The sequence below is a fragment of the Hyperolius riggenbachi genome, chromosome 9 (assembly GCF_040937935.1).
Source record: "Hyperolius riggenbachi isolate aHypRig1 chromosome 9, aHypRig1.pri, whole genome shotgun sequence".
Classification (NCBI taxonomy): domain Eukaryota; kingdom Metazoa; phylum Chordata; class Amphibia; order Anura; family Hyperoliidae; genus Hyperolius; species Hyperolius riggenbachi.
Window position 1 is genome coordinate 28,223,220 of NC_090654.1, and position 24,260 is coordinate 28,247,479.

Consider the following 24,260-nt stretch of genomic DNA (forward strand, 5'->3'; position numbering starts at 1 on the left):
TGTGTGGCTCCTGTCACATATGTGTGTGTGTGTGGCTCCTGTCACATATGTGTGTGTGTGTGGCTCCTGTCACATATGTGTGTGTGTGTGGCTCCTGTCACATATGTGTGTGTGTGTGGCTCCTGTCACATATGTGTGTGTGTGTGGCTCCTGTCACATATGTGTGTGTGTGTGGCTCCTGTCACATATGTGTGTGTGTGTGGCTCCTGTCACATATGTGTGTGTGTGTGGCTCCTGTCACATATGTGTGTGTGTGTGGCTCCTGTCACATATGTGTGTGTGTGTGGCTCCTGTCACATATGTGTGTGTGTGTGTGGCTCCTGTCACATATGTGTGTGTGTGGCTCCTGTCACATATGTGTGTGTGTGGCTCCTGTCACATATGTGTGTGTGTGTGTGGCTCCTGTCACATGTGTGTGTGGCTCCTTTCACATATGTGTGTGTGTGGCTCCTTTCACATATGTGTGTGTGTGGCTCCTGTCACATATGTGTGTGTGTGGCTCCTGTCACATATGTGTGTGTGTGGCTCCTGTCACATATGTGTGTGTGTGGCTCCTGTCACATATGTGTGTGTGTGGCTCCTGTCACATATGTGTGTGTGTGGCTCCTGTCACATATGTGTGTGTGTGTGGCTCCTGTCACATATGTGTGTGTGTGGCTCTTGTCACATATGTGTGTTTGTGGCTCCTGTCACATGTGTGTGTGTGTGTGTGTGTGTGTGGCTCCTGTCACATGTGTGTGTGTGTGTGGCTCCTGTCACATATGTGTGTATGTGGCTCCTGTCACATATGTGTGTGTGTGGCTCCTGTCAGAGGGCCAAGGGCCAGTACCACTTCAGTTCTGACAACACACACACACACACACACACACACACACACACACACACACACACACACACACACACACACACACACACACACACACTTTTGAGACAGTCTTTATGTCTTTTGTTATACTCAGTTATACAAATTTGTAGTCCTCTGAGGAAGCCCTTTGCATAGGGCGAAACATGTTAAGTATTGTGTTATGTAAAGCACCATTGCGCCCACTTATACTCTCCTAATGGACCAGTGTACTATTCCCATCTGGCTATACTAAGGTAGATGCCGGGGGAACTGTCAGCATATTATTGCAACGCCCTCTAGCATGCTTTTAGGTTTAACCTGACTGGGCTGGCAGATCATTTGAGGAGGAGGTCAGAGCAAGAGGTGCACTACTTATACTAGGCCTGAAAGATAAATTGAATTTAAACCGAAATCGCGATCACCAAGATCACAATTTTGGAATCGTCAAAGCGGCAATTATCGCGATCACGTCATTTCCACATAGGGGAAGTTTGCAGAAGTGACTTTAAACTTCCCCAAAGTCCCGGCGCGTGTGGCCCGCAGCGTTGGACATACCTTCCGCATGAGTTGAAATGCTGTCCGTCTATCGCCATCTGACGGCTCTTGTGCACGGCATACTTCCTGGTTCCTGAATGTCACATGACATACAGTAAGTATTCCGTGCATTAGCGCCTGCAGGAGGTGAAGTGGATAGACGGGCATCGCTGGACTCGTGCTGGAAGCTATGTCCGGAACTCAGCTTGGGGGACAGAGGAGGCACAGAGAGAGACACAGTGGGCACAGAGAGAGACACAGTGGGCACAGAGAGAGACACAGTGGGCACAGAGACACAAAGGGGGCGAGAGAGACCCAAAGGAGGTATAAAGAGGCAAAGGGTGCACAAAGAGGGACAGGGGGGAACAAACAGGCAAAGAGGGTGAACAAAGCTTGATTTGAAGGAAATCATGACTCAAATCGAAAACGCTATTTCGGACAGAAACCGCTCAATTCAATTTTTTCCTAAAATCGTTCAGGCCTAACTTATACTTTGTGCATCAGTGTCTAGTATTTATCCAACACATGTTTTGTGTTATGTAGATAATCTATGTATATTTAGTAGCCACCTGGAGTATTTAATGTGTATCTTATGAAGGTTATTTTTTACGGTACTATTAGGTCATCCTTCTAGGACATGCTGCATTGATCATTCCCACTTGTACCATTTCTTTTCAGATTGGAATATATGGTATATATTTAAAGGACAACTGAAGTGAGACGGATATAGAGGCTGCCATATTTATTTCCATTTAAACCACTCCAATTGCCTGGCAGCCCTGCTGGTCTATTTGGCTGCAGTAGTGTCTGAATCACACCAGAAACAAGCATGCAGCTAATTTTATCAGATCTGACAAAAATGTCAGAAACGCCTGATCTGCTGCATGCTTGTTCAGGGGCTATGGGTAAAAGTATTAGAGGCAGAGGATCAGCAGGGCTGCCAGGCAACTGGTATTGCTTAAAAGAAAATAAATATGACAGCCTTCATATCCCTCACACCTCGGGTTCACTTTACCTACTTACCTGATCAGGATTAATTCATTCAGTGAGGTGAATGCTCCACCCCCAGCTCCAATCTGAAATGCAGCCTTTAAAAAAAAGCTTTTGTTAAGGCTTTGGCCACACCCATCTGTGTTGCCGCAGCCCGCCCCCAGCTCAGCAGACACAGCCTTATTGGTGGCTGTCAAGCTGGGGGTTGGGCCATGGTATGTAGGTGAAGGTTTCCTGAAGCGCTTTCGGAAGACTTTGGAAACATGGCTGCGACTGCATTGCCGAGGGGGCAGAGTCTCACCTTACAGCCAATCAGGTGAGCAATAAACCCTGAGAACCCCCCAATCCTACATCATTAAAGCAGACCTGAACGTAGAGCTCCTCTCTGCTCTAAGGCCCAGTGCACACCAAAACCTCTGGCAGATCTGCGAAACGCTGGAGGTTTTTGGAGCTGATTTCACAAATGTGGGGGAATTAAACAGGCTAAACTCTCTAAATACATACAGGTGTCCTGTGCAAGAGTTCAGGTCCAGTTTAAGACAAAGCCTGGCATGACAAGCGCTGTCTTTTTTATATGGGAGGTACTCTTTAAAAAAATGTTTCCGAATATGTGTTATTAGTGAAATGTGGTAAAAAGGTCAGTACTTGCTGGTGACTCATCAACCAAGTCAGATGATGCCTGAAAAACCGCATTAGATGGCTGTGAGCATATGTAGATTTAGGTGATCTATGTGGGGAGGCCAGTATTGTATCCATGCTCCACTAATAGCAACACCCTCTGATCTTGGCATACAGAGATGCAGGCATGAACCTCAGGTGAAATCCGAATGGGTTTCATACGGATTTCATCCTCCTAACTAGTGCAAGTGAGAGGGGGGTTAACCTCTTAACCATTTCACATCCAGACCTTGTTTCCCACTTATGGACCAGAGCAGTTTTGACAGTTTAGCTATGTCCTTATTTAATCAGAAATAGCTTTATCCCTACTTAGGATACAGAAATGAAATATATATATATTGTTTTTTTCAAGACAAACTAGGCTTTCATTGTATGCCATTTTTTTCCCTCGAACAATTTTGTTTTCTATGAATTTTAATAGGAAAACAAAGAAAAAAAACATTTCTGTTTGACCAATTCCAGATTAAAAATAAAAAGTGCTACTGTAGATAAAAAACACAAATTTTGTTTGGCTATTCTTACTGCTTATCACAAAACCTAGATTATGTTCCGGTCACAATTTATGGTGAAGATATTTGATTCTGAAATAATGCTACAGAGTCTATTTTTCATTATGAAATGAGAAAATAAAAGTATTTTTAATAGTAAAAATCAATCTCATTAGCTCAGGAAACATATATTCCCATTCACCAATTAGTGCTGCATCAGATAGTGCCAGAAATGTGCACTGGAGCAAGCCCAATCCTGCACAGCACTGCTTCTGCTACAAGACGTATATCTACTGACTTGTGGCTTAAATAAAGTCACAGAGGACATATATCTACTGACTTGTGGATAAAGTGGTTAATTACCGTAGGCTTACACCCCCTGCTCCACCCCCCAGTGATCAGGCTATTTCTTACAATTCTGGCCACTGCAGCTTTAAGAGCTTGCTGCAGGGACGTACGAATTAGCACACAAGTGAATATCCCCTCCCCCCTTTTCTGCCCACCAACAGAGATTTCTGTTGGTGGGCTCTAAACACTTTTTTTTTTTTTTTTTTTTACTTTTATTAATTTGTTTTTTGGCGGGTTTTTTAAATAAATTTTGCTATTTTTTTATTTATTTTTATTACCCCTTCCCTCTCTCCCTTCGCCAGCCAATCACAGCAATCGGCTCTCATAGACATCAGCCCATTAGAGACGGTTGCTCTCTGAGCACCCCAGGGGGACAGCCGAGCGTCAAGGCTGTCCCCAGTACAGCACTGCTGTAGATTACAGCGCTGTACAATGTAAATAGCCGGCATATAACAGTCTGTTAGCGACGATCGCCACTGGCAGACTGATGACGGAGCTCTGTGTCACTCAAGCGGGGATGCGCGCGCATTAGCGAACGATCCCCTGCAATCTCCGCCTCCAGGACTTGAAGCCAATTGATATTAGGCAGTCCTGGGGGAGCTGCCCTGTTCACGCCCATTGGCGTTAGGAGGATGTAAACTGGTTAAACTTACCCAGCAGCCGTCTGGCTTGTCCCAAGCCGCGTCACGTGACTTCTACGCTTAATCTTTCAACTTGGAAGGAGGAGGTGTTTGTAGTCACGTGACTGCGGCTTGGGACAAGCCATGGGACGGATTAGAGAAGACGGCTGCTGGGTAAGTTTGACCCGCCCTTGCCCACCCGCTCAGCTGTGCTAATTAGCAGGATGAAATCCGCAGGAAACCCGTTCGTATTTCATCCGGAGTTCATGCCTTCAGAGAAGTGTCCAGTCTTTCTTTCCCAAATGTCTGATGAAGCTCCACTTGCAGCTCATTTCCAGGTGACTTTCTGAACTGAAAGGGATATGGAGGCTGCCATGTTTATTTAATTTTAATCAATACCAGTTGCCTGGCATCCTGCTGCTCCTCTGCCTCTAGGGCTGGATCACACGGACGTCTGGCAAACTTTTGCCAGACGCCGCGTGCGAACGCTGGCGATTTAACGGCTAGCTTTTGAAGGCCTTTGGGAAGCTTTCAAGGCTAGAGGTTTGAGTCCCTTCACTGGTTTCCCGACGTTTACCACCTCTGAAAGCTGCATGTTGCTTTCGAGACGAGACACCGGGATCTACCGCCAGGTTTTCATGAAAGCCTCCAAATGCCAGCCCTAAATGCTCCCATTCGCTTGAATGGTACGGCGGTATATCCCCAAAAAAGCGTCCGAAACGCCACGTTTAACGCCGCAAAATCATCCAAGTGAACCAGCCCTAATGCTTTTTGCCATAGGCCCTGAACAAGCATATGCAGATCAGATGTTTCTGACTGAAGTCAGACTGGATTAGTCACATGCTTGTTTCAGGTGTGTGATTCAGACACTACTGACCAGAAAGATCAGCAGGGCTGCCAGGCAACAGGTATTGTTTAAAGCAAACCTGAACTGAAAAATGAAAGTCACGTTAAACATACACACGTCATACTTACCTCTCGTGTAGTTTACCCATCAATCTCTTTCTCCACCCCCCCCCCCCCCCCATGACCTGTAAACATTGAAGCTAGGAACACACTAGGCGTTGTATGAAAGGTAGTGATTTGCTGCATATGCGTTTGTGAGTTTTGAGTGCATTTTTCGCATGCGTTTTTCTTGCATTTTACTTACGTTTTAATGCCTTTGCGCTGTCAATTAAGCCCACGTTGTCTGTGCGTACTGCACAGGCGCAGAGTGCCACGGACAACGTGGGCTTGATTGACAGCGGCGCTTCACGCAGGCGCAGTAAGTACGACCTTGAGGTCTGCACTGCGTGGGGACCTCGGGGCGGCAGCTGCAAACAGAGCTGTCTGCGTGGGACATCTAGCTGCGAGGGGCTGGAGAAAGCCCCAGGTAAGTACATGGGATATGCTTTTATATTACCGGATGATTCCTTTAAGAAATCTTTATAGTATACGTGAATAGAGATGTGGCAGGGGTGTGGCTTAAGTGTCCCTCTTTCTGAGTTCAAAAAGTTGGGAGCAGGGCCGGCAGAGGCGAGAGAGGCTCCAGCCTCAGGGCGCAGTGTAAGAGGGGCGCAGGGTGGGGCGAGGCAGAGGCGAGAGAGGCTCCAGCCTTGGTGCAGTGTAGGAGGGGGCGCACAACTCACTCAGCTATCATTCTGAAGCAGAGAGAAATAAGAAAAGGGGACCCATGGCAGTGACTGCAAACAGAGCCGGATTAAGGCTAAATGGGGCCCTAAGCAAAGTAACAGATTTGGGCCCCCCATCCTGTCGTAATAGAATCAGAAGATGCAGCTGCACAGCAATATGCCGCACACACCGGGCAGCCGAGCTACTGGTTGCTATGGGCAACAGCACGCTTTCCTCTGTGGGTGCACAATGCAGGGAATAGCAGTGGCAAAATGCAGAGTGAGAGATGAATGGCTGGGACATTTGCACTCGGGCTGGGGCACCCCTGTGACGAGGGCGCCAGATATTACAGCAGCAGCACTTTCCCCCTGCATCCCCAGCCTGGCAATAGCAGAAAGCTCTGGACACCGCCAAACCGGAAGCCGTTCCCCAGACAGAATTACATAACCACCCCCACCACCGAACAACCAATTTCCTCCCAAACTAGACAGCCACCATGCAGCCTCCATCCCAGTGAATACGATAGTCCAGCAGAGAAGGCAGCCGCAGTGGGGGAAAATGACAGCACCAGATGACTCACATTCACCTATTGCGATCCAAGCAATAGAGGTCCCGTCATCCGGAGCCCATCTGTCTCCTCTAGAGTGCTGCCTCTCTGTTACTACTACTATTACTACTTCCTACTTCCTGTCTGATCTGAGAATCAGGAAGTTCAGAGCGAGCGGCTGCACTGTAGAAGAGACAGATGGGTTTCAGATGACGGGATCTCTATCGCTTGGATCATGGATAGGTGAGTGAGCGTTTGCCATCTGCTGCTATCATTCTTGCTGCAGCTGTGGTTCTCTGTGGGAAGGGAGGGTGGAGTGGGCAGCGGCAGAGCGCACAGTAGCAGGAGGGGGACCTAGGAGGAGAGCCTGGCTCTGAAGACAATCAGCAGCGCACGGCATCATTTGACAAGACAAGACAAATAACATTTATATCGCGCTTTTCTCTTGGTGGACTCAAAGCGCCAGAGCTGCAGCCACGCCCTATAGGCAGTAGCAGTGTTATAGAGACTTGCCTACGGTCTCCTACTGAATAGGTGCTGGCTTACTGAACAGGCAGAGCTGAGATTCGAACCCTGGTCTCCTGTGTCAGCGGCAGAGCCCTTAAAGGGACTCCAAGCAGTGCCTGTGGATATGCCTTTAACCACTTTACCTCCCTTGCTACGCTTATCTACTCCCCACAAAACTTTACTTGAAGCTCAGGGGAGTAGATAGGCGTACTTGTGGTAAACAGTGTGCTGTATGCCCAATAAGCTATCTGATTATGTATATAGGGTATCATTTTAACCGTGACAAGTGAGAGAATAGATTTTGTGTTGTTTGACAACTGAGGGCTACGTCATGTGATTTTTTTTTACCGGAAAACTAAATGAAAAGCAATAAAACTGTTATTTTCATGTACTCTATACCCCTAAATAAATACTTGTTAAAAAAAAAACAAAAGTGACAGCATTGAAAAGAGAATACATAGTTACCCTAGGGACTTAGCTTTTAAAATATGTATGCCATGAGAGTGTATTACTGTTAATGATGAAGATAAGGGCTTTTAATTACTGATAGAGTACAATGAGAAAACAAAAAACACAAACCAGAAACTAATATATTATCGCCATACATTGCACTAGGAACATTTTTTAAATGTTGAGATAACCAGGACAAATTAGCAAATACAATGTGTGGGTTTTACCTATGGTAACATTGTTTATATGAAAACTATAGTGCATGGAAATGGAGAAATAGAGTATTTTTTCTTTTTTTTTCTCATTTTTCCCTTTAAAATGCACAGATAATAACATAATTACTAAAAGCAAATATCACCCTCCCAAAGCATAATTTGTGGCAAAAAAAAACAAGATATAGATCATTTACATCTCATGAGTAGCAATAAAGTTATTGGTGAATGAATGGGAGGAGCGCTGAAATGTGAAAATTGCTCTGGTTTTTAAGCAAAAAAACCCTGTGGTGCTGAAGTGGTTAAGCATACCCACAACTAATTCATTACATCCTCACACCTACCAGCATGATGTTTCTAATTATATCCCCCTGGGTTCCTTCTATTTCATTGCATTGTGCTGAATCGAGCTGCCAACTTTGGAGAAAAGTCGTCCTGTGGCCGTGATTTCGATCGCGAAAATATCGAAAACTAAAAGGCATAGAGCAGCCGTTTATATATCATTGGAAAGAGGAGAAAGAGAGCTTTAAAATGATATGCATCTTTCCATAGTTACTGCACTGCTCAGAGTCCCTTTAACCATTATACCATCCAGCCACCGCTGACTTTGGAGAAAAGTCGTCCTGTGGCCGCGATTTCGATCGCGAAAATATCGAAAACTAAAAGGCATAGAGCAGCCGTTTATATATCATTGGAAAGAGGAGAAAGAGAGCTTTAAAATGATATGCATCTTTCCATAGTTACTGCACTGCTCAGAGTCCCTTTAGCCATTATACCATCCAGCCACCGCTGACAGGATGGCAAGGGCTGGTTTATGTGCTGATGGGGCCCCTTTGACTCTGAATGGGGCCCCAAGCGACTGCTTTTGTTGCCTGGTCGGTAATCCGGCCCTGACTGCAAACCAGATAACTAGATATTAAGGTGTTGGGGGCCCTGGGGCACCTCTTAGTTTACTAGCAATCAGTGTGTGACGGCTGAGGTGGGAGGGATGGAGGGGCGCACTTTGGTGTCCCAGCCTTGGGTGCCGGAGGACCTTGTCCCGGCTCTGGTTGGGAGGTATGATTACAGAGACTCAGGGGAAATGAGAAGTGGACGACGCACAGAGGTATGTGGATCCACCATGAACGTGCCTCAGGTCAGGTATACAAAGCTGTCAGCTCCTGAAAGGGACCTCTGGGTCATGTGACTGCCTTTTCAAAGGGAAATTAACACCTGCATCAAATAGCAGTGAGTAATGCCACAGCCCCCCATTTAGCTTCACCAACAATGAACAATCCAGAAGGGTGAGTCGGGGCGTTAGCTGATTTTCACCCTGAGATGAAGGGCTTAATGTGTAAAGTTATTTTTTTTAGCATAGGTGCTATTTTTTTTTTTTTTTGTCCTATTGAATGTTACCTAACTTGTATATTTTACCATTTCTTCCTTTTAGCCTCCTCGGGTCCCTATCCTCGGCTCGGGGCACGTCGGACTCCGGAATCTGGGCAACACGGTATGTGGATGTTATTTGCATGTTGTATGGAGGCTTTTCTGCTAGTTAAAGTGGACCTGAACTCGTGCACAGGACAGAAGGAAAACACAAATAAATGCACCCTGTATGTATTTAGAGAGTTTATCCTGTCCAATCCCCTCCTCATCTGTGACTTAGCACAAGTTGTAATTTGATCCCTCGGCTATGTCAGTTGGCTGCTTATGCAGAGCAGCTAATTTGTAAACACAGGAAGTTAACCATATGTCTGCTTCCATGAAAGCAGGAAGTAGACACACTGAAGATTTATTGCAGGATGTGTATCAGCTGTAACACATGTTTTTCTTTAAAGGCTATTATGCTGTTGCATATCTTTTAGAGCAGAGAGAGGAGTTCCGAGTTCCGGTCCGCTTTAAAGTGACAGTCCACTCAGAAGGGTTGTTACAATCACAGGTGTGGTCTATCTGGAGTCACCCACTAACTGCATTGTGTGTGAAATCTCCCTGTATTTATACCCCTTCCTTTTTTATTCTAAGTTGGTGTGTTCCTGATCCTTGGTTAAAGTGTACCTGAGGCCGATTTTCTTCATTAAAAATGACACAGAAGCATGTACTCTGCACAATCGCATACCTCTTTGTCCTCTCTGCTTTACTCTCTGTCCCCCCTGGTCTCCACAGCACCCCTTTAAAGAACACTGACAAGTAGCTTGTAGGTCATGTGAAACAGGAAGAGGCGTGCTTAGCTAGAATGGCAATTCTGAGCACGCCCATTACAGCCTCTGGAACACCCCTTCTCGCATCCTGCATGCTAGCCCCCGTGGCTGCCCGTCAGGCAACCAGCATTGTTAGAGAATGAAGATGGCAGCCTCCGTATTCCTCTCACTTCTGCTTTCCCTTAAAGTAAACCTTCAAGTGAACCTCCGGACTAAAAATCGACGCAGCAGCACTGAAAAGGCCTGGTGTTTCTTTAACAGTTTCACAGCATCAGAACTTTGTTTCTCTTATCCAAGCCTCATTTTTAGCTGCACAGAAGAAAACTGCCCGGGCTTTTTTCCCCTGATGCTGTTCAAAGCATGATGGGATTTCTGATGTTGTTGCTCTCGTTCTGCTGTTTTGGTGCAAAATTTTTTTTTTTACATTTTGAATTTGACATTTGAAGCCTAGCGTGTGCAACTGGGAGGTGTTATCAGGACACAGGACAGTTGGAACTGTGTCTCCTGCTCCTTGTCACCTCCTTTCAACCAAAAAGATGGCTGCCTCCATGACAAAGATGGCAGCCCCCATGAATCACAAACATTTGCCTGTTCTTTTAAAACAGGGTGGGTAAAAAATTATATTAGCTATCTATTCTAATTAACATAACTAATCTAACTTAATGACAGTATGTTTGTTTAGGCTGAAGTTCCCCTTTCATCTAACTTTATGTAGTGAGACTTAAAGTGAACCTCCGGACTAAAATTTGACTCAGCAGCACTGAAAAGGTTTTGTGTTTCACAGCATCAGAACTTTGTTTCTCTTATACAAGCCTCATTTTTAGCTGCACAGAAGAAAACTGCCCGGGCTTTTTTCCCCTGATGCTGTGCAAAGCATGATGGGATTTCTGATGTTGTTGTTCTCGTTCTGCTGTTTTGGTGCAATTTTTTTTTTTTACATTTTGAATTTGACATTTGAAGCCTAGTGTGTGCAGCTGGGAGGGGTGATCAGGACACAGGATAGTTGGAACTGTGTCTCCTGCTCCTTGTCACCTCCTTTCAACCAAAAAGATGGCTGCCCTCATGACAAAGATGGCAGCCCCCATGAATCACAAAAATTTGCCTGTTCTTTTAAACAGGGTGGGTAAAAGATTATATTATCTATCTATTCAAATTAACATAACTAATGTAACTTAATGACAGTATGTTTGTTTAGGCTGAAGTTCCACTTTAAGACCGGGTGATGGATTGTGTCCGCCCCTTCCTGTCTCACTAATATGCTCCATTGGTCAAATATTAGTATCTACAGTCATGTGATACTGGTGACCGAATAAGCAGGCGCTGGTCTTGAGTAAAGATGGGGAACGACATGCTGATATTTCCAGCTTGCATGCTCATTGTATGCTGATTGTATGCCTCGTGGGTTGAATCAGCAAGTATCAACGGTGGCTGGATGGTGTAATGGTTAGGGGCTCTGCCTCTGACACAGGAGACCAGGGTTTGAATCTTGGCTCTGCCTGTTTAGTAAGCCAGCACCCATTCAGTAGGAGACCTTAGGCAAGTCTCCCTAACACTGCTACTGCCTATAGAGCGCGCCCTAGTGGCTGCTGCTCTGGTGCTTTGAGTCTGCCAGGAGAAAAGCGCAATATAAGTGTTATTTGTCTTGTCTTGCCAATATGAAGAGCTGTTAATTGGCCCAATTCCAAGCTGCATACATTTTACATTTAAATTTCACGCAAGGCAGAATCATTAGCAGGTCATTGACAGGGTTGCTCACCGGATGTAATCACAAGTAACTATTCGTGATTCAAATGAGGTTTAATTGGTGCAGGTGTGCGGCGGGGATAGAAGGGATTATTTACCCATAATGCCGCCGTCCGCCCTGCGTTCCAAAGAGCTTGCAAGCGTCCTATTGGCCACGTTGCAAGCCTCACACTGACACACTTCCTCCTTCCAGCTTGAAGGAGGAAGTGCGCTGGTGTGAGGAAAAAGCCGTTAAGACATGCGGCTCCGTGCTGCTGCGTTAGTGCGTGCTGTACTTGTTATTGCGCTGTGCAGCTGCACTCGTGCACGGATGGGAACACAGCCATGAGAACATGCTCAACAATCTCTTGTCAGTTATGTTCAGAGGGTCCCAACGCTGGATTAGTGGGGTGAAGGAGGAAGCCTCTGGACTATGCAGAGGCTTCCCACTGCTGAGGTAAGTATTCCTTTTTTTCCGGCGCTTCAGGTACCCTTTAAAGCGGACCTAAACTCAGAATTTCCTTTCCGCTCCTAAAAGATAAGCAACATCATAATAACCTTTAAAGAAAAAAACATTTGTTAGAGCTGATACAAACCCTGCACTAAATCTGCAGTGTGTCTACCTCCTGCTTTCATGGAAGCAGACATAGGGTTAACATCCTGTGTTTACAAATTAGCTGCTCTGCCAATGCAGACCGCTGACACTGCTGAGAGATCAAATTACGGTGGTGATCAGTCACAGTTGGGGGGGGGGGGGGATTAGACAGGCTAAACTCTCTAAATACATACAGGCTGCATTTCTCTGTTTTCCTTCTGTCCTGTGCAAGAGTTCAGGTCTACTTTAATTGTATGAATAAATGGGAAGGGGAGAGGTGATGCCTATAAATGTAGTAACTTCGGAGTGCTCACACTTCATTGGAACAAAGTATGAATAAGTTGGGTGTGTATCTTACAGTGCTTTCTCAATGCCGTCCTCCAATGCCTGAGCAGCACCAAACCCCTGCGAGATTACATCCTGCGCCAGGAGTATCGCCAAGAGCAGCCTGCAACCGGCAGGACGCCACAGGACCTCACTGAGGGTAAGCTGCCTGAGCGTGTCACAGACACAAGCTCCGCCCACCACACCAGTTAGCTGGAGGCTGTGATTGGCTGGGTTTAACTCCCCTTGTCAGTGAGAAGAGATTTTATGTTAGGAAAATGTTTTGCTGATTACTAGGCCTAATGTAGCAATGTGTTTTGTGACCTGAGGCAACCCAGCTGAAGGAGTGTACAGCAGTCTCTATAAGCAGCATTGCTGCTTGATTATAACTAATTAGCCGAGCCCCGGGCAAGAGCATTGTTCTCCCCACTCACCCTGCCCACTGCGTGATGTCACTTCCATTCCACTGGCCCTCCCCACATAGCAACAGAGCACTTTGCTAGCCTGGAGGCTAGGGACATGTCTACACATCTCGTAATTTGTGTGTTTTTAAAGGCACACAAATTTACACAGCAATGATTTCCTGTGTGCTTTTTTCCATTAAAGGACAACTAAAGTGGGAAGAATATAAAGGATGCCATCTTTGTTTCCTATTAAACAATAACGGTTCCCTTACAGCCCTGCTGATCTATTTGGCTGCAGCAGTGTCTAAAAGAAAAATACCGAGAACAAGCATGCAGCTAATCTTGTCAGAGCTGACAATGTCAGAAACACCTGATCTGCTGCATGCTTGTTCAGGGGCTATGGCTAATAGTATTAGAGGCAGAGGATCAGCAGGGCTGCCAGGCAACTGGTATTGTGTAAAAGGAAATAAACATGGCAGCCTCCATATCCCTCTCACTTCAGTTCCCCTTTAAATGCGAAATTCGCATCCAGAAAATAAGACGAACAGTATTATTACTATTTTTTGGACGCCGTATGCTGTTTTTGTATGCGTTTTCACGATCAATAATATCAATGGGATTTTTGTCTTTGATCTTCTTGGATGAAAGTAAAAATTGCAAAGTTGCATGTAAAATGCATGTATAATTTGCATTTGCATGTGAATTTCACATCTGAAAATTAAAACCAAATCACAGGTTTGTAGTGGAAACGTACCATAACACATACACTAATATACTGTGCAGCACATACTGTCATACACACACACACACACACACACACACACACACACACACACACACACACACACACACACACACACACACACACACACACACACACGTTATATCATCACACACACACACACACACACACACACACACACACACACACACACACACACACACACACACACACACACACACACACACACACACACACACACACACACACAGGAATCAGACCTATACACGCCCACGCAATACACACACACACACACCAGTTATATCATCACACACAGCACACACACACACACACACACACACACACACACACACACACACAGGAATCAGACCTATACACGCCCGCACAATACACACACACCAGTTATATCATCACACACAGCACACACACACATACCCCACCACACACACACCCCACACACCACACCACCACCCCCCCCCCCCCACACACACACACACACACACACACACACACACACACACACACACACACACACGAGTTATATCATCACACACTGCACCCACACCACACACACACACACACACACAGCACACCCACACCACACACACACCCACACCACACACACACAAATCAGATCTATACATGCCCACACAATACACACACACACGAGTTATATCATCACACACACGCGGTTAATTCCGGTTAATCCTCTTATGTCTGAGGTAGCAATAGAACACCAGAGATAATAATAGCGCTGGCTTTACCTCACATGATACGCCGCAGTTCATGGCGATGCTGAACTCAGTGACTTAGAAAGATTCACTTTTACAGGAACCGCCCGCTATTTGTATGCAGGCTCCGTATCCACCCTAGAAGTGACATCGACTCCTCTGCCATGCTGGCTTCTATATATCTGCTGTAGTCTGTGTAAAGCACGGACACCCCTGGCTGCTGACCATGTCTAGTGAGGGAATATCTGCCTGGTGGTAACACACACGGCAACAAAGCACACACAGATACTCGGATTCTTCCTCACACTGTCCAAGGCTGAGGAAGGCTTTTCGTCATCTCTGACTTCACCTGTTACTTTTTTTTTAGTTTATATTAATAACCACTTCAGTACCAGCACCCTCTGCCCCCTTAAGGACCAGAGGGCGCTGGTACAGTAAACCGCCGCTTCCCGACGAATCACCGCTTAAATTAACCGCTCCCTCTGGTCACGTCGCTCTGGCCCCGCCGCAGGCTGCTCTCTCTGCCGTCGCTATGACAGCAGAGCGCTGGCCGCTGGTCAGGAGACGCTTTCATTGGCTCCTGACCCTGTCACTCAATGTAAGCCAATGGGAACGGCTCCTGCCCGGCTCACAGTGCTCTGCCGTCATAGAGGCGGCAGGGCAGCACATTGCGGCGGGGACGGGCAGGGGTGCGCGGTGAATGGGACATAGTGTTTATGTCCGGTCAGAACCGCAGCGCCACCCGCCCGCCGTAGATTTAAACTGCGTCGGTTCGCAGGTAGTTAAAGCGGTTTTCTAACCTCAATTATTGTAACACATATGCCCAGTTCTCAGTACTTTAGCTGGAGAATTAAAGCATACCTAAAGTGACATGTGACATGACCAGATAAACCTATACACCTATAGTACTAGCCCTACTAAGAAATTATCTGAAGAGTTAAAGGAGTTCTGTTGGGGTGTGCTGAGGGTAAAAACAGACACTTACCTGGGGCTCCTATCAGCCCACTGTAGCAGTAATGTCCCACGCCGTCCTCCTCCGATCTGACGGTCTCAGCTGCCGGCTCCGGGCTAGCGCGGCGTGCTTTCCAACTGCGGCTGCGCGGCCCTGCTCGCTTCCGCTTGCGACATCGGAAGCGTATTGTGCAGGTGCAGTACAAGAAACCTTCGTACTGCCCGGTGCCGGTGGCGGAGGACGGCGTGGGACACAGCTACAGGGGGCTGATAGAAGCCCCATGTGAGTGTCTATTTTTACCCTCAGCACACCCCCACATGACAGAACCCCTTTAAATTTAGCCTGGTTTCCTGAACTTTGAATAGCAGCCAAAATAGCTGAGTAACAGTGAGCTAATGATTGTAATAAGGTTTTACTGCAGGAAATTTCAAAGGGTCATTATTTATGTATTGTTTTCAGCTAAGCAAAGCGCAGTGTGGGTTCTAAACTGCAGCAGTCACAGCCTGATGCAATAAAAAAAATTTTAAAACTGAAAATAAAAAAAGACTATTTTCTATATTGCTAATGTTCTTTTTATCATCCATACTACACATACAATTCAATATCTCAGTTTATTTTCACATCAGGATCACATCAAAGTATACCAAACACCTTTATGCTGACATTAGTGATCTTTAAAGGGAAGGTCCGAGGTGATTGAAAAACAAAAATCTACTTACCTGGGGCTTCCTCCAGCCCTTGGCAGCCGTCCTGTGTCCTCACCGCAGCTCCAGTGGCTCCCGGTCTCCTCCGGGGCAGATGCCGACCTCGCCAGTTCGGCATCTACTGCGCTTAAGCTTGTGGCTCGCAGAGTCGCACTGACATCATCCGGACTGCAATGCGCAGGCGCAAAACTACTGTGCCTGCGCAGTACAGTCCAGATGACGTCATTGTGTCTCCCTGAGCCGCAAGCTGAAGCGCAGTAGATGCCGACATGGTGAGGTCGGCATCTGCACTGGAGGGGATCGGGAGCCACCGGAGCTGCGCAAGTGCACATTACGGCTGCCAGGGGTTGGAGGAAGCCCCAGGTAAGTAGATTTTTTTTTATTTTAATTATCTCAGACCTTCCCTTTAAAGGGAACCTAAACTGAGAGGGACATGGATGTTTCCTTTTAAACAATACCAGTTGCTTGGCAGTCCTGCTGATCTCTTTGGCTGCAGTCGTGTCTGAATCACACACCTGAAACAAGCATGCAGGTAATCCATTCTGACTTCAGTCAGAGCAGCTGATCTGCATGCTTGTTCAGGGGCTGTGGCTAAAAGTATTAGAGACACCAGATCAGCAGGGGAGTCGGGCAACTGGTATTATTTTTAAAGGAAAAATCCATATACTTCTCAGTTTAGGTTCCCTTTAAGGCTGAAGACAGGCCTATTTTTTTAATATTTTTTTTAAAGGGTCAGAGTTGATATTTTTCTAATACGTGTATATTTGTCCCCTCTCCAGCCTTTGCGGATGTCATCGCCTCTCTGTGGAGCACGGACGCGCCAGACGCTGCAAATCCAGCACGGCTAAGATCGGTCTTCCAAAAATATGTCCCGTCTTTCACTGGATACAGGTGACTCCAGACTATGTACTTGAAGGAAACTTGGGGCTCCCTTTCACACTAGGCCTCTTTCTTTGCATTGCATTACCCTTTCAGCACGCAGGCTAACGCAACAGCAATAAGAGTCTATGGGGCGTAGCACACTATTTGCGCCGCGTTGTGCCGGAAGTGTCCGATTCGCTGTCGGCCCACCGCCAAGTCAACAGTGCATTACCGTTGGACCAAATACGTGTAAGTCAATGGGAGACACAGAAACATTAAATACGTTGGCGGCAGTGCTGCAAGCATGTGTGGAACGACGCAAATATGACGGGGAAGCAAAGAATCTCAGTGACATACTTCCTGTCTAGCAGGAAATACGTCTATGGGGGAGTGGCAGTGAAGGCGTGTCGGGGGGGGGGGGGGCTGCACTTTGCATATGACCCTGTTGGCGCTCTCGGACGCAGGGTTAAATGAATCTATTTCTTGGCGGTGCGAGGGGGCGGAGCATCGCACTGCAGCTCTCTGACCAGGTGTAAAACCGGCCTAAATGCCCAGCACAGGAGTGAAGTGTTTCTTATTTTATTCACAAATTATCAGTGAATATTACCAGCCAGGCCTATTACAGACCATTGTTTTTGACAAAGGACAGTCAATCCATCCAAAATGGTTACAGTGTGTTGTTCTGTAGCTGCTGCGATGTGACCATTATTATCGCTGCAATACCTCCTTTAACTGCAGCATGAGCTGTTAATTGCACTACTACTAAGCTGAATGTAAGCTCTGATTCTGATTCTGAATTTACAAGACTTGAATCTGCAAGTGTCTAGCAGACTTGACCGTTGCATGGAGGCTATTTACTTTGGAGGTGTGCCGTCTAGCCACGTACTACTGCAGAATCTGTAATCGCTGGGAGATATCGCAAGCCGCTGTCAGAGCATTCAGGAGGTCATATCCATGGAATGTTGGGCCCTGTTTCTCACAATGCACCAGACCGGTGTAAGGGCTGCTCTACCGTGTTTCCCTGAAAAATAGGACCTCCCCCGAAAATAAGGCCTAGCATGCTTGAAATATAAGACATCCCCCGAAAATAAGACCTAGCTGGCCACCCAATGCAACCCCCCCCTTTTGCTCCCTCCCTCTGCAGAGTGGCGAGCGAAGCATTACCGTTACAGCAGAAGAAACTCACCGGCTTCCGACGTGCCAGCGTTAACATCTCTCCTCAGCAGCGTCCAGCATCCTCTCCTTGACAACGGCGGCTCTTGTCATGTGACACACGCGCGTTCCACCGCGTCAAGAGCCGCTGTTGTCAATCAGAGGAACCCGGGCGCTGCTGAGGAGAGAAGTTATCGCTGCCACGCCGGAAGCTGGTGAGTTTCTTTAATGCTACGCTTGCCACTCTGCAGAGGGAAGGAGGGAAGGGCTATACTGGGCTGGGGGCTGCCATTGTGGACCAAGTCCCCACGGGTATCACTACAGGGCAGCACATCAGGGAGGGAGGGCTTTACTGGGCTGGGGCTGCCACTGGGGACCAGAATTATAAGACCTACCACATTATTTGGTGGTCAAATTAATATAAGACAGTGTTATTTTCGAGGAAACAAGGGTATGCTGCAAGTCACAAAACACAATGCGATCTTAGTGATTTTACCATGGGGTTTTTTCCACGATTGCATTTGGATGCTAGGAACATAAGAACAAATGCAGAAGAAATGCAACATTGGATCACACTGGTATAAAAGGGTTCCTGTGGTTTTCATTATTTTCCTTCTGTCCTTGCGTTTTATGATTTATATTTGATCAGAAGGATCACACAGCGGGGTAAATTGTTCTTAGTATAAAATAGCCCTTATAAAATGACTTGGGCAGGAAGCTCGCATGTTCTTTATTCAGTTTTCCAACTGTCTGTGATTGCTGTTCCCATGGAAACATTTTTGGGGAGGGCGATCATTTGCATTTCTTTTGCGGCAAAAGGTTAGGCATTAGGTGGCGGTTTTCTTTTTAAAGGATACCCAAACTGAAATGTGACATAAGATAGATATGTGTATGTACAGTTCCTAGCACACAAATAACTGTTGTGTTCCTTTTTTATTTCTCTGCCTGAAAGAGTTAAATATAAGGTATGTAAGTGGCTGACTCAGTCCTGACTACAGTGACTACAGTGTGACCCTCACTGATAAGAAATTCCAACTATAAAACACTTTCCTAGCAGAAAATGGCTTCTGAGAGCAAGAAAGAGGTATAAAAGGGGAATTTCTTATCAGTGAGGGTCACACTGTGGTCACTTCCTGTCTGAGTCAGGACTGAGTCAGCCACTTACATACCTGATATTTAACTCTTTCAGGCAGAGAAATAAAAAAAGGAACACAGCATAGTTATTTGTGTGCTAGGCACTGTACATACACATGTCTATCTCATTATGTCACATTTCAGTTTGGGTATCCTTTAAGCATTAGGTGGGGTGGTCTTCTTTTTTGGCAATGGGGGACTAAGGTTAGGCATTAGGTGGGGCGGTCTTCTTTTTTGCCAATGGGGGGGAGCTAAGGTTAGGCATTAGGTGGGGAGAGTTAGGCACTTATAGCGTAGGGTTACTGTTTGAATGGGTGCCTGGTAGTGCATAGTAAGATATCTGTATTTTACTATTAGCGGCACCACCCGGCGACCAACTGGTACTGCAGCGCCTCATTATGTACTCGCCTGTGCTCAGTGAGTTAACCTCTTCCCCTCCTCTTCCAGCCAGCAAGATGCTCAGGAATTTCTCAAGTTCTTCATGGACCGGATCCATGTGGAAATCAACAGGAAGTGCAGGAAATCTCCTAGCATCCTCTCTGATGCCAAGCGTTCCATGTCACTAGAATCCCAAGACTCTCTCAGGTAAGCAGTCAAGAAAAAACACTTTATAAAACCGTACATGGTCTGTGATCAGCAGGGTGGCAAATATACAGCTAATCTCATAGAGGATCGGATGCTTTCTGGATTGCAACCGAAAATCCAGCAACTGCTCATCCTGAAAATGATATTCACACTTGGAAACAAACCGATGCACAACGTGCTATCCCGTCCCCTGCAAACATTGGGCCCAGGACTCAACCTTGTGGGTGGGAATAATTCATGATTATTAACCTTCTTGTCTGTAATCCCGAGGTACGCTTGGGCTAGCCGCTGGGAGCTCTATGCAGAGTATGGCGTGCAGCGAGCATTTTTACTCACCTCCCGGGGGATCCAGACGTCGTAGCCGTTCTCCTTCCTGTCCTCCGAGGCTCTGAAACATTATGGTGAGATCGGTGACGGCGATCTCACCAGAGAGTTACAGCGCCACCCGGAGGATAGAGGTAAAATTGCAGCGCTAGAGCCCAGGGAGGGGAGGGAGAGCAGGGGCTGCTGCAGGGATTCTGGTGGATGATTTTTGTCCCCTGATTTTATGGTCTGAAACATTTTAAAAAGACCCTCAAATCTGGAAATAATCATACGGCCAGGGGGGTTAAAACAGGAGTAGAATAGCACAAAACATTTCGGGCAACACAGGCCCTTCTTCAGGTGTATCAACTTACCTAGACATGGCACAATGCCTCCATACATTATAAAACAGGTATTAGATCAGATATACAATTGTTACCTGACTGATATTGGCCGTGTACCAAATACCGCTGCGCACCAGTTGGCTTCCCATGTGTTGTCAGCAGATATCTGACAGAATGCCAATCTGACTATTACTAACTCTGTACTACGCGGTGCAGTATAACCCTTTAGGAAATGACAGTTGATTGCTATCCGTATGCTGCGGACGTTTATAAGCGTTTTTGTCTTCCGCCCTGCATACGTAGTAGGTCACCAGTGAGCTGGGCACAGGGGGAGCCGAAATGATGACTCGCCCTGCTGCTGCTCAAATCCCCGGTAGTGGTAAATACTATTCCCTCTCCAAGCCGTAGAAACTTGGAGGGTCTGGCAATCGCGGGAACCCTAAATCATCCTTACGCACCTCATGCAGTATAACGTTACTGCTATGGCGGCACCTGAGCACTGTGAACCACCCACTTCATTTCCATATTCCTGTGCATCAGTGGCTGGCTAGTGTGGTTAAGGGCTCTGCCTCCGACACAGGAGACTTGGGTTCAAATCTAGTCTCTTCCTGTTCAGTAAGCTGCACCTATTCAGTAAGTTCTTTGGGCAAGACTCCCTAACACTGCTACTGCCTTAATGAGCGCCCCCTGGTGGCTGCCTTGCAAGCGCTTGGAGTCCAACAGGAGAAAAGCACTATACAAATTGGGGCCGGCTCATACGGGTTTCAAACGGTGTTCCTTTTGTTGTTGTCTCGTTTGGGGGCTTGTGCGGGGTGTTTTGGTGGCTTCCTGTCACGATCGGCGGTTTTTGTCCCCGCACGAAGACAAGGCGATAATCGACCCTCCGGGGTCACCTGGAACGTCGAACGACGCCACGTTTGAGCAAACACCGGTAAACGATACACGCCGCCCGATACAAATGCTCCCATGCACCTAAAAGGCGTTTAGTACAAAGATTTGTCTCAGTGACAACTTTCTACTTGACCTATGCAAGTATGATACAGAATTATGCAACCTATTCAGCTTAAATATGCTTTTACTGCAAGATTTGATTTTTCCATTTTACAAAAGATTTTCTTTTTTATAATAATTAGCATAATTCTCAATCATCTTAAATGTATTTGCACCTCAATGACATCACTGCTGACTAATGTGGACTTTGGTACATGTAGATTTGGGCAAAACATTTAACAAACGTAAATGTAAATCTCCCAGCATGCACCTTGGTAGACAGTAGCCCACAGGCATAGTCATGTGATGATCTGATTGGCAAAGTTACATAGTTACATAGTTATTTTGGTTGAAAAAAGACATACCGTATGTCCATCGAGTTCAACCAGTACAAAGTACAACTCCAGCCTGCTCCCTCACATATCCCTGTTGATCCAGAGGAAGGCAAAAAAAAAACCCACAAGGCATAGTCCAATTAGCCCCAAAAGGGAAAAATTCCTTCCCGACTCCAGATGGCAATCAGATAAAATCCCTGGATCAACATCATTAGGCATAACCTAGTAATTGTAGCCATGGATGTCTTTCAATGCAAGGAAAGCATCTAAGCCCCCTTTAAATGCAGGTATAGAGTTTGCCATAACGACTTCCTGTGGCAATGCATTCCACATCTTAATCACTCTTACTGTAAAGAACCCTTTCCTAAATAAATGGCTAAATCAGGATCAGGAGCCCAGTCTGATTTTACTATAAAAGATGAGGAAAATGAAAGAAATCTGCCTAATGAGATGTGTGCTATCAAGTGACTGATATATTTGTTTCCTACAGCGACGATGAACGAGCCAATCAGATGTGGAAGAGATACCTGGAGAGAGAGGACAGTAAAGTTGTGGGTGAGCTCTTGACGTTGCACTGGCGGGATAAAGGGGCACTCCACCTAAAACTGATTTATCAGGAGTTAGCTGCTGCTGTATTTTGTGCTTCTCTGTGACTCCGGCGGTGAAATTTGTGAATTTGTGGGATGCCAGCCTGTCACTCATGTTGTGTCCATTACTCCCAGCCTCTGCTGGATTTTTTATTTATTTTATATCAAGAGTAATGTAAAGAGGATGGGCATTATGGGTTGTATAGGAACACCCCAAGCTGCGAAACATCAGAGCCGGGATGTATAGTGGGAATATGCAACCACATTATATATGTCACATAACACCAATCCTTCCCTCGCTACACCGGCTACCCATAAAATGGAGAATCTTTTTCAAAATTGGCATGACATTCAAATCCCTACACCACCCAGGCCCCGGATACCTGAGGGATTTGTTGCAACTACGTCACACCTCCCACAACCTCAGATTAACAGGATCCAATAACTTGACCTCCCCCAGAGTCCAACTAAAAACCTTTAGAGCCAGAGCTTTCTGTCATGCTGCCCATACCCAGTGAAATGCCTTTCCAAACTTAAAGAAAACCTGAACTGAAAATTAAAAGTCAAAATAACCATACACAAGTCACACTTACCTCCCGTGTAGTCTACTCCTCTACCTCTTTCGTCTCTCCCGCGTCCTGTTTGTCCACTGTGATCAAGAGAATTCTCCGTCCTCCATGTTGAAAATGGCCATTACCCCATAACAGCTTCCTGGTCAGCACACAGTTAAACTGTAATATCGCCTACTTGAGCCATAGGGAAACATGGATACATCAGTTCTCCTCTCAGCTGTAACTGACAGCAACTGATATATAACTGACAGCAACTGATATATTTCAGTTCTGACAAAATGTTGTCAGAACTGGAAGGGATTATTGTCAGAAGAAAATGGTGAGCTTCTGAGAGGAACTGATGGCAAGGTAACTATGTAATGTTCATTTGAAGTTACCTCATGTGTTTATTTTAAATAATTTTACTCAGTACAATTTCCCTTTAATCAAGATAGCTCCAACCCTGGACACGTTTGAATCAAAAACTGAAAAGCCACCTGTTTAGTCTGGCATTTATGACTACATAACGTTCCCCCCTGTACACATCACTATGTACTGATCTGAGACAAGCTTTTGTTCTTTGAGTCCTGTGGGAGAAAAGCGCTTTACAAAAGTTTTGTTGTAGTTAAGGCCCGAACCTGACGTTGGCTACTTCTGGTTCTGACTGGCCAATTTGTGGCCAAATTGGCCAGCCAGAACCAGAAGTGACTGCATCAGCTGGCCAAAAAGTGGACAGCTGATGCGGCCAACACACAGAGCCGGTTCTAGTCTTTTTGCTGCCTGAGGTAAACTTGTGAGTCCTCCCCCCGAATTGGAATGATGGCACAGCACCCGACAATTTGCACCGCACATTTTAACTGTGGTGAGCCCTCAAAAAACACCCTCAGTATATGTAGGTAGCCAGGTACAGTTGCCCCCAGTATAGGTTGGCCAGGCACTCTCTTCACTTCCTGTTTCTGCCTGGTGCCGCCCCCAGACTTCTACCCCCTGAGGAAGTCGCCCTCACTTGGCATCAAGGGGCGGACCGGACCTGACTTTAAGGACCAGAGATTTTTTGGTACAAAAACGGGGCTCACCAATGTCACGCTACACGGACCTCGTCGCTCTTGCCGTTTGTGCCGTTCTCCTGTTGCTGAAGCCCACTCACTCTGCTCTGCTATGACAGCGGAGCTCTGTGAGCTAGTCAAGAGCAGATTTCATTGGCTCCTGAGGAAGTCGCCTCACTTGGCATCATGGGC

The 24,260-nt window shown here is 46.3% G+C and overlaps 1 protein-coding gene across 3 annotated transcripts in view; it reads left to right on the plus strand.

Annotated features, from left to right (window-relative positions):
• Positions 1–24,260, plus strand: part of USP21 (ubiquitin specific peptidase 21) — an 81,535-nt gene that overhangs the window by 29,184 nt on the left and 28,091 nt on the right. For 2 of the 3 annotated variants that reach the window (XM_068252256.1, XM_068252259.1), the window contains exons 4-8: positions 9,259–9,318; positions 12,684–12,807; positions 16,960–17,071; positions 19,775–19,912; positions 22,375–22,439. In XM_068252256.1, coding sequence (XP_068108357.1) covers positions 9,259–9,318; positions 12,684–12,807; positions 16,960–17,071; positions 19,775–19,912; positions 22,375–22,439 — 499 coding nt within the window. The remainder of the gene's footprint in view (positions 1–9,258; positions 9,319–12,683; positions 12,808–16,959; positions 17,072–19,774; positions 19,913–22,374; positions 22,440–24,260) is intronic. The other variant, XM_068252260.1, reaches the window with a different exon arrangement.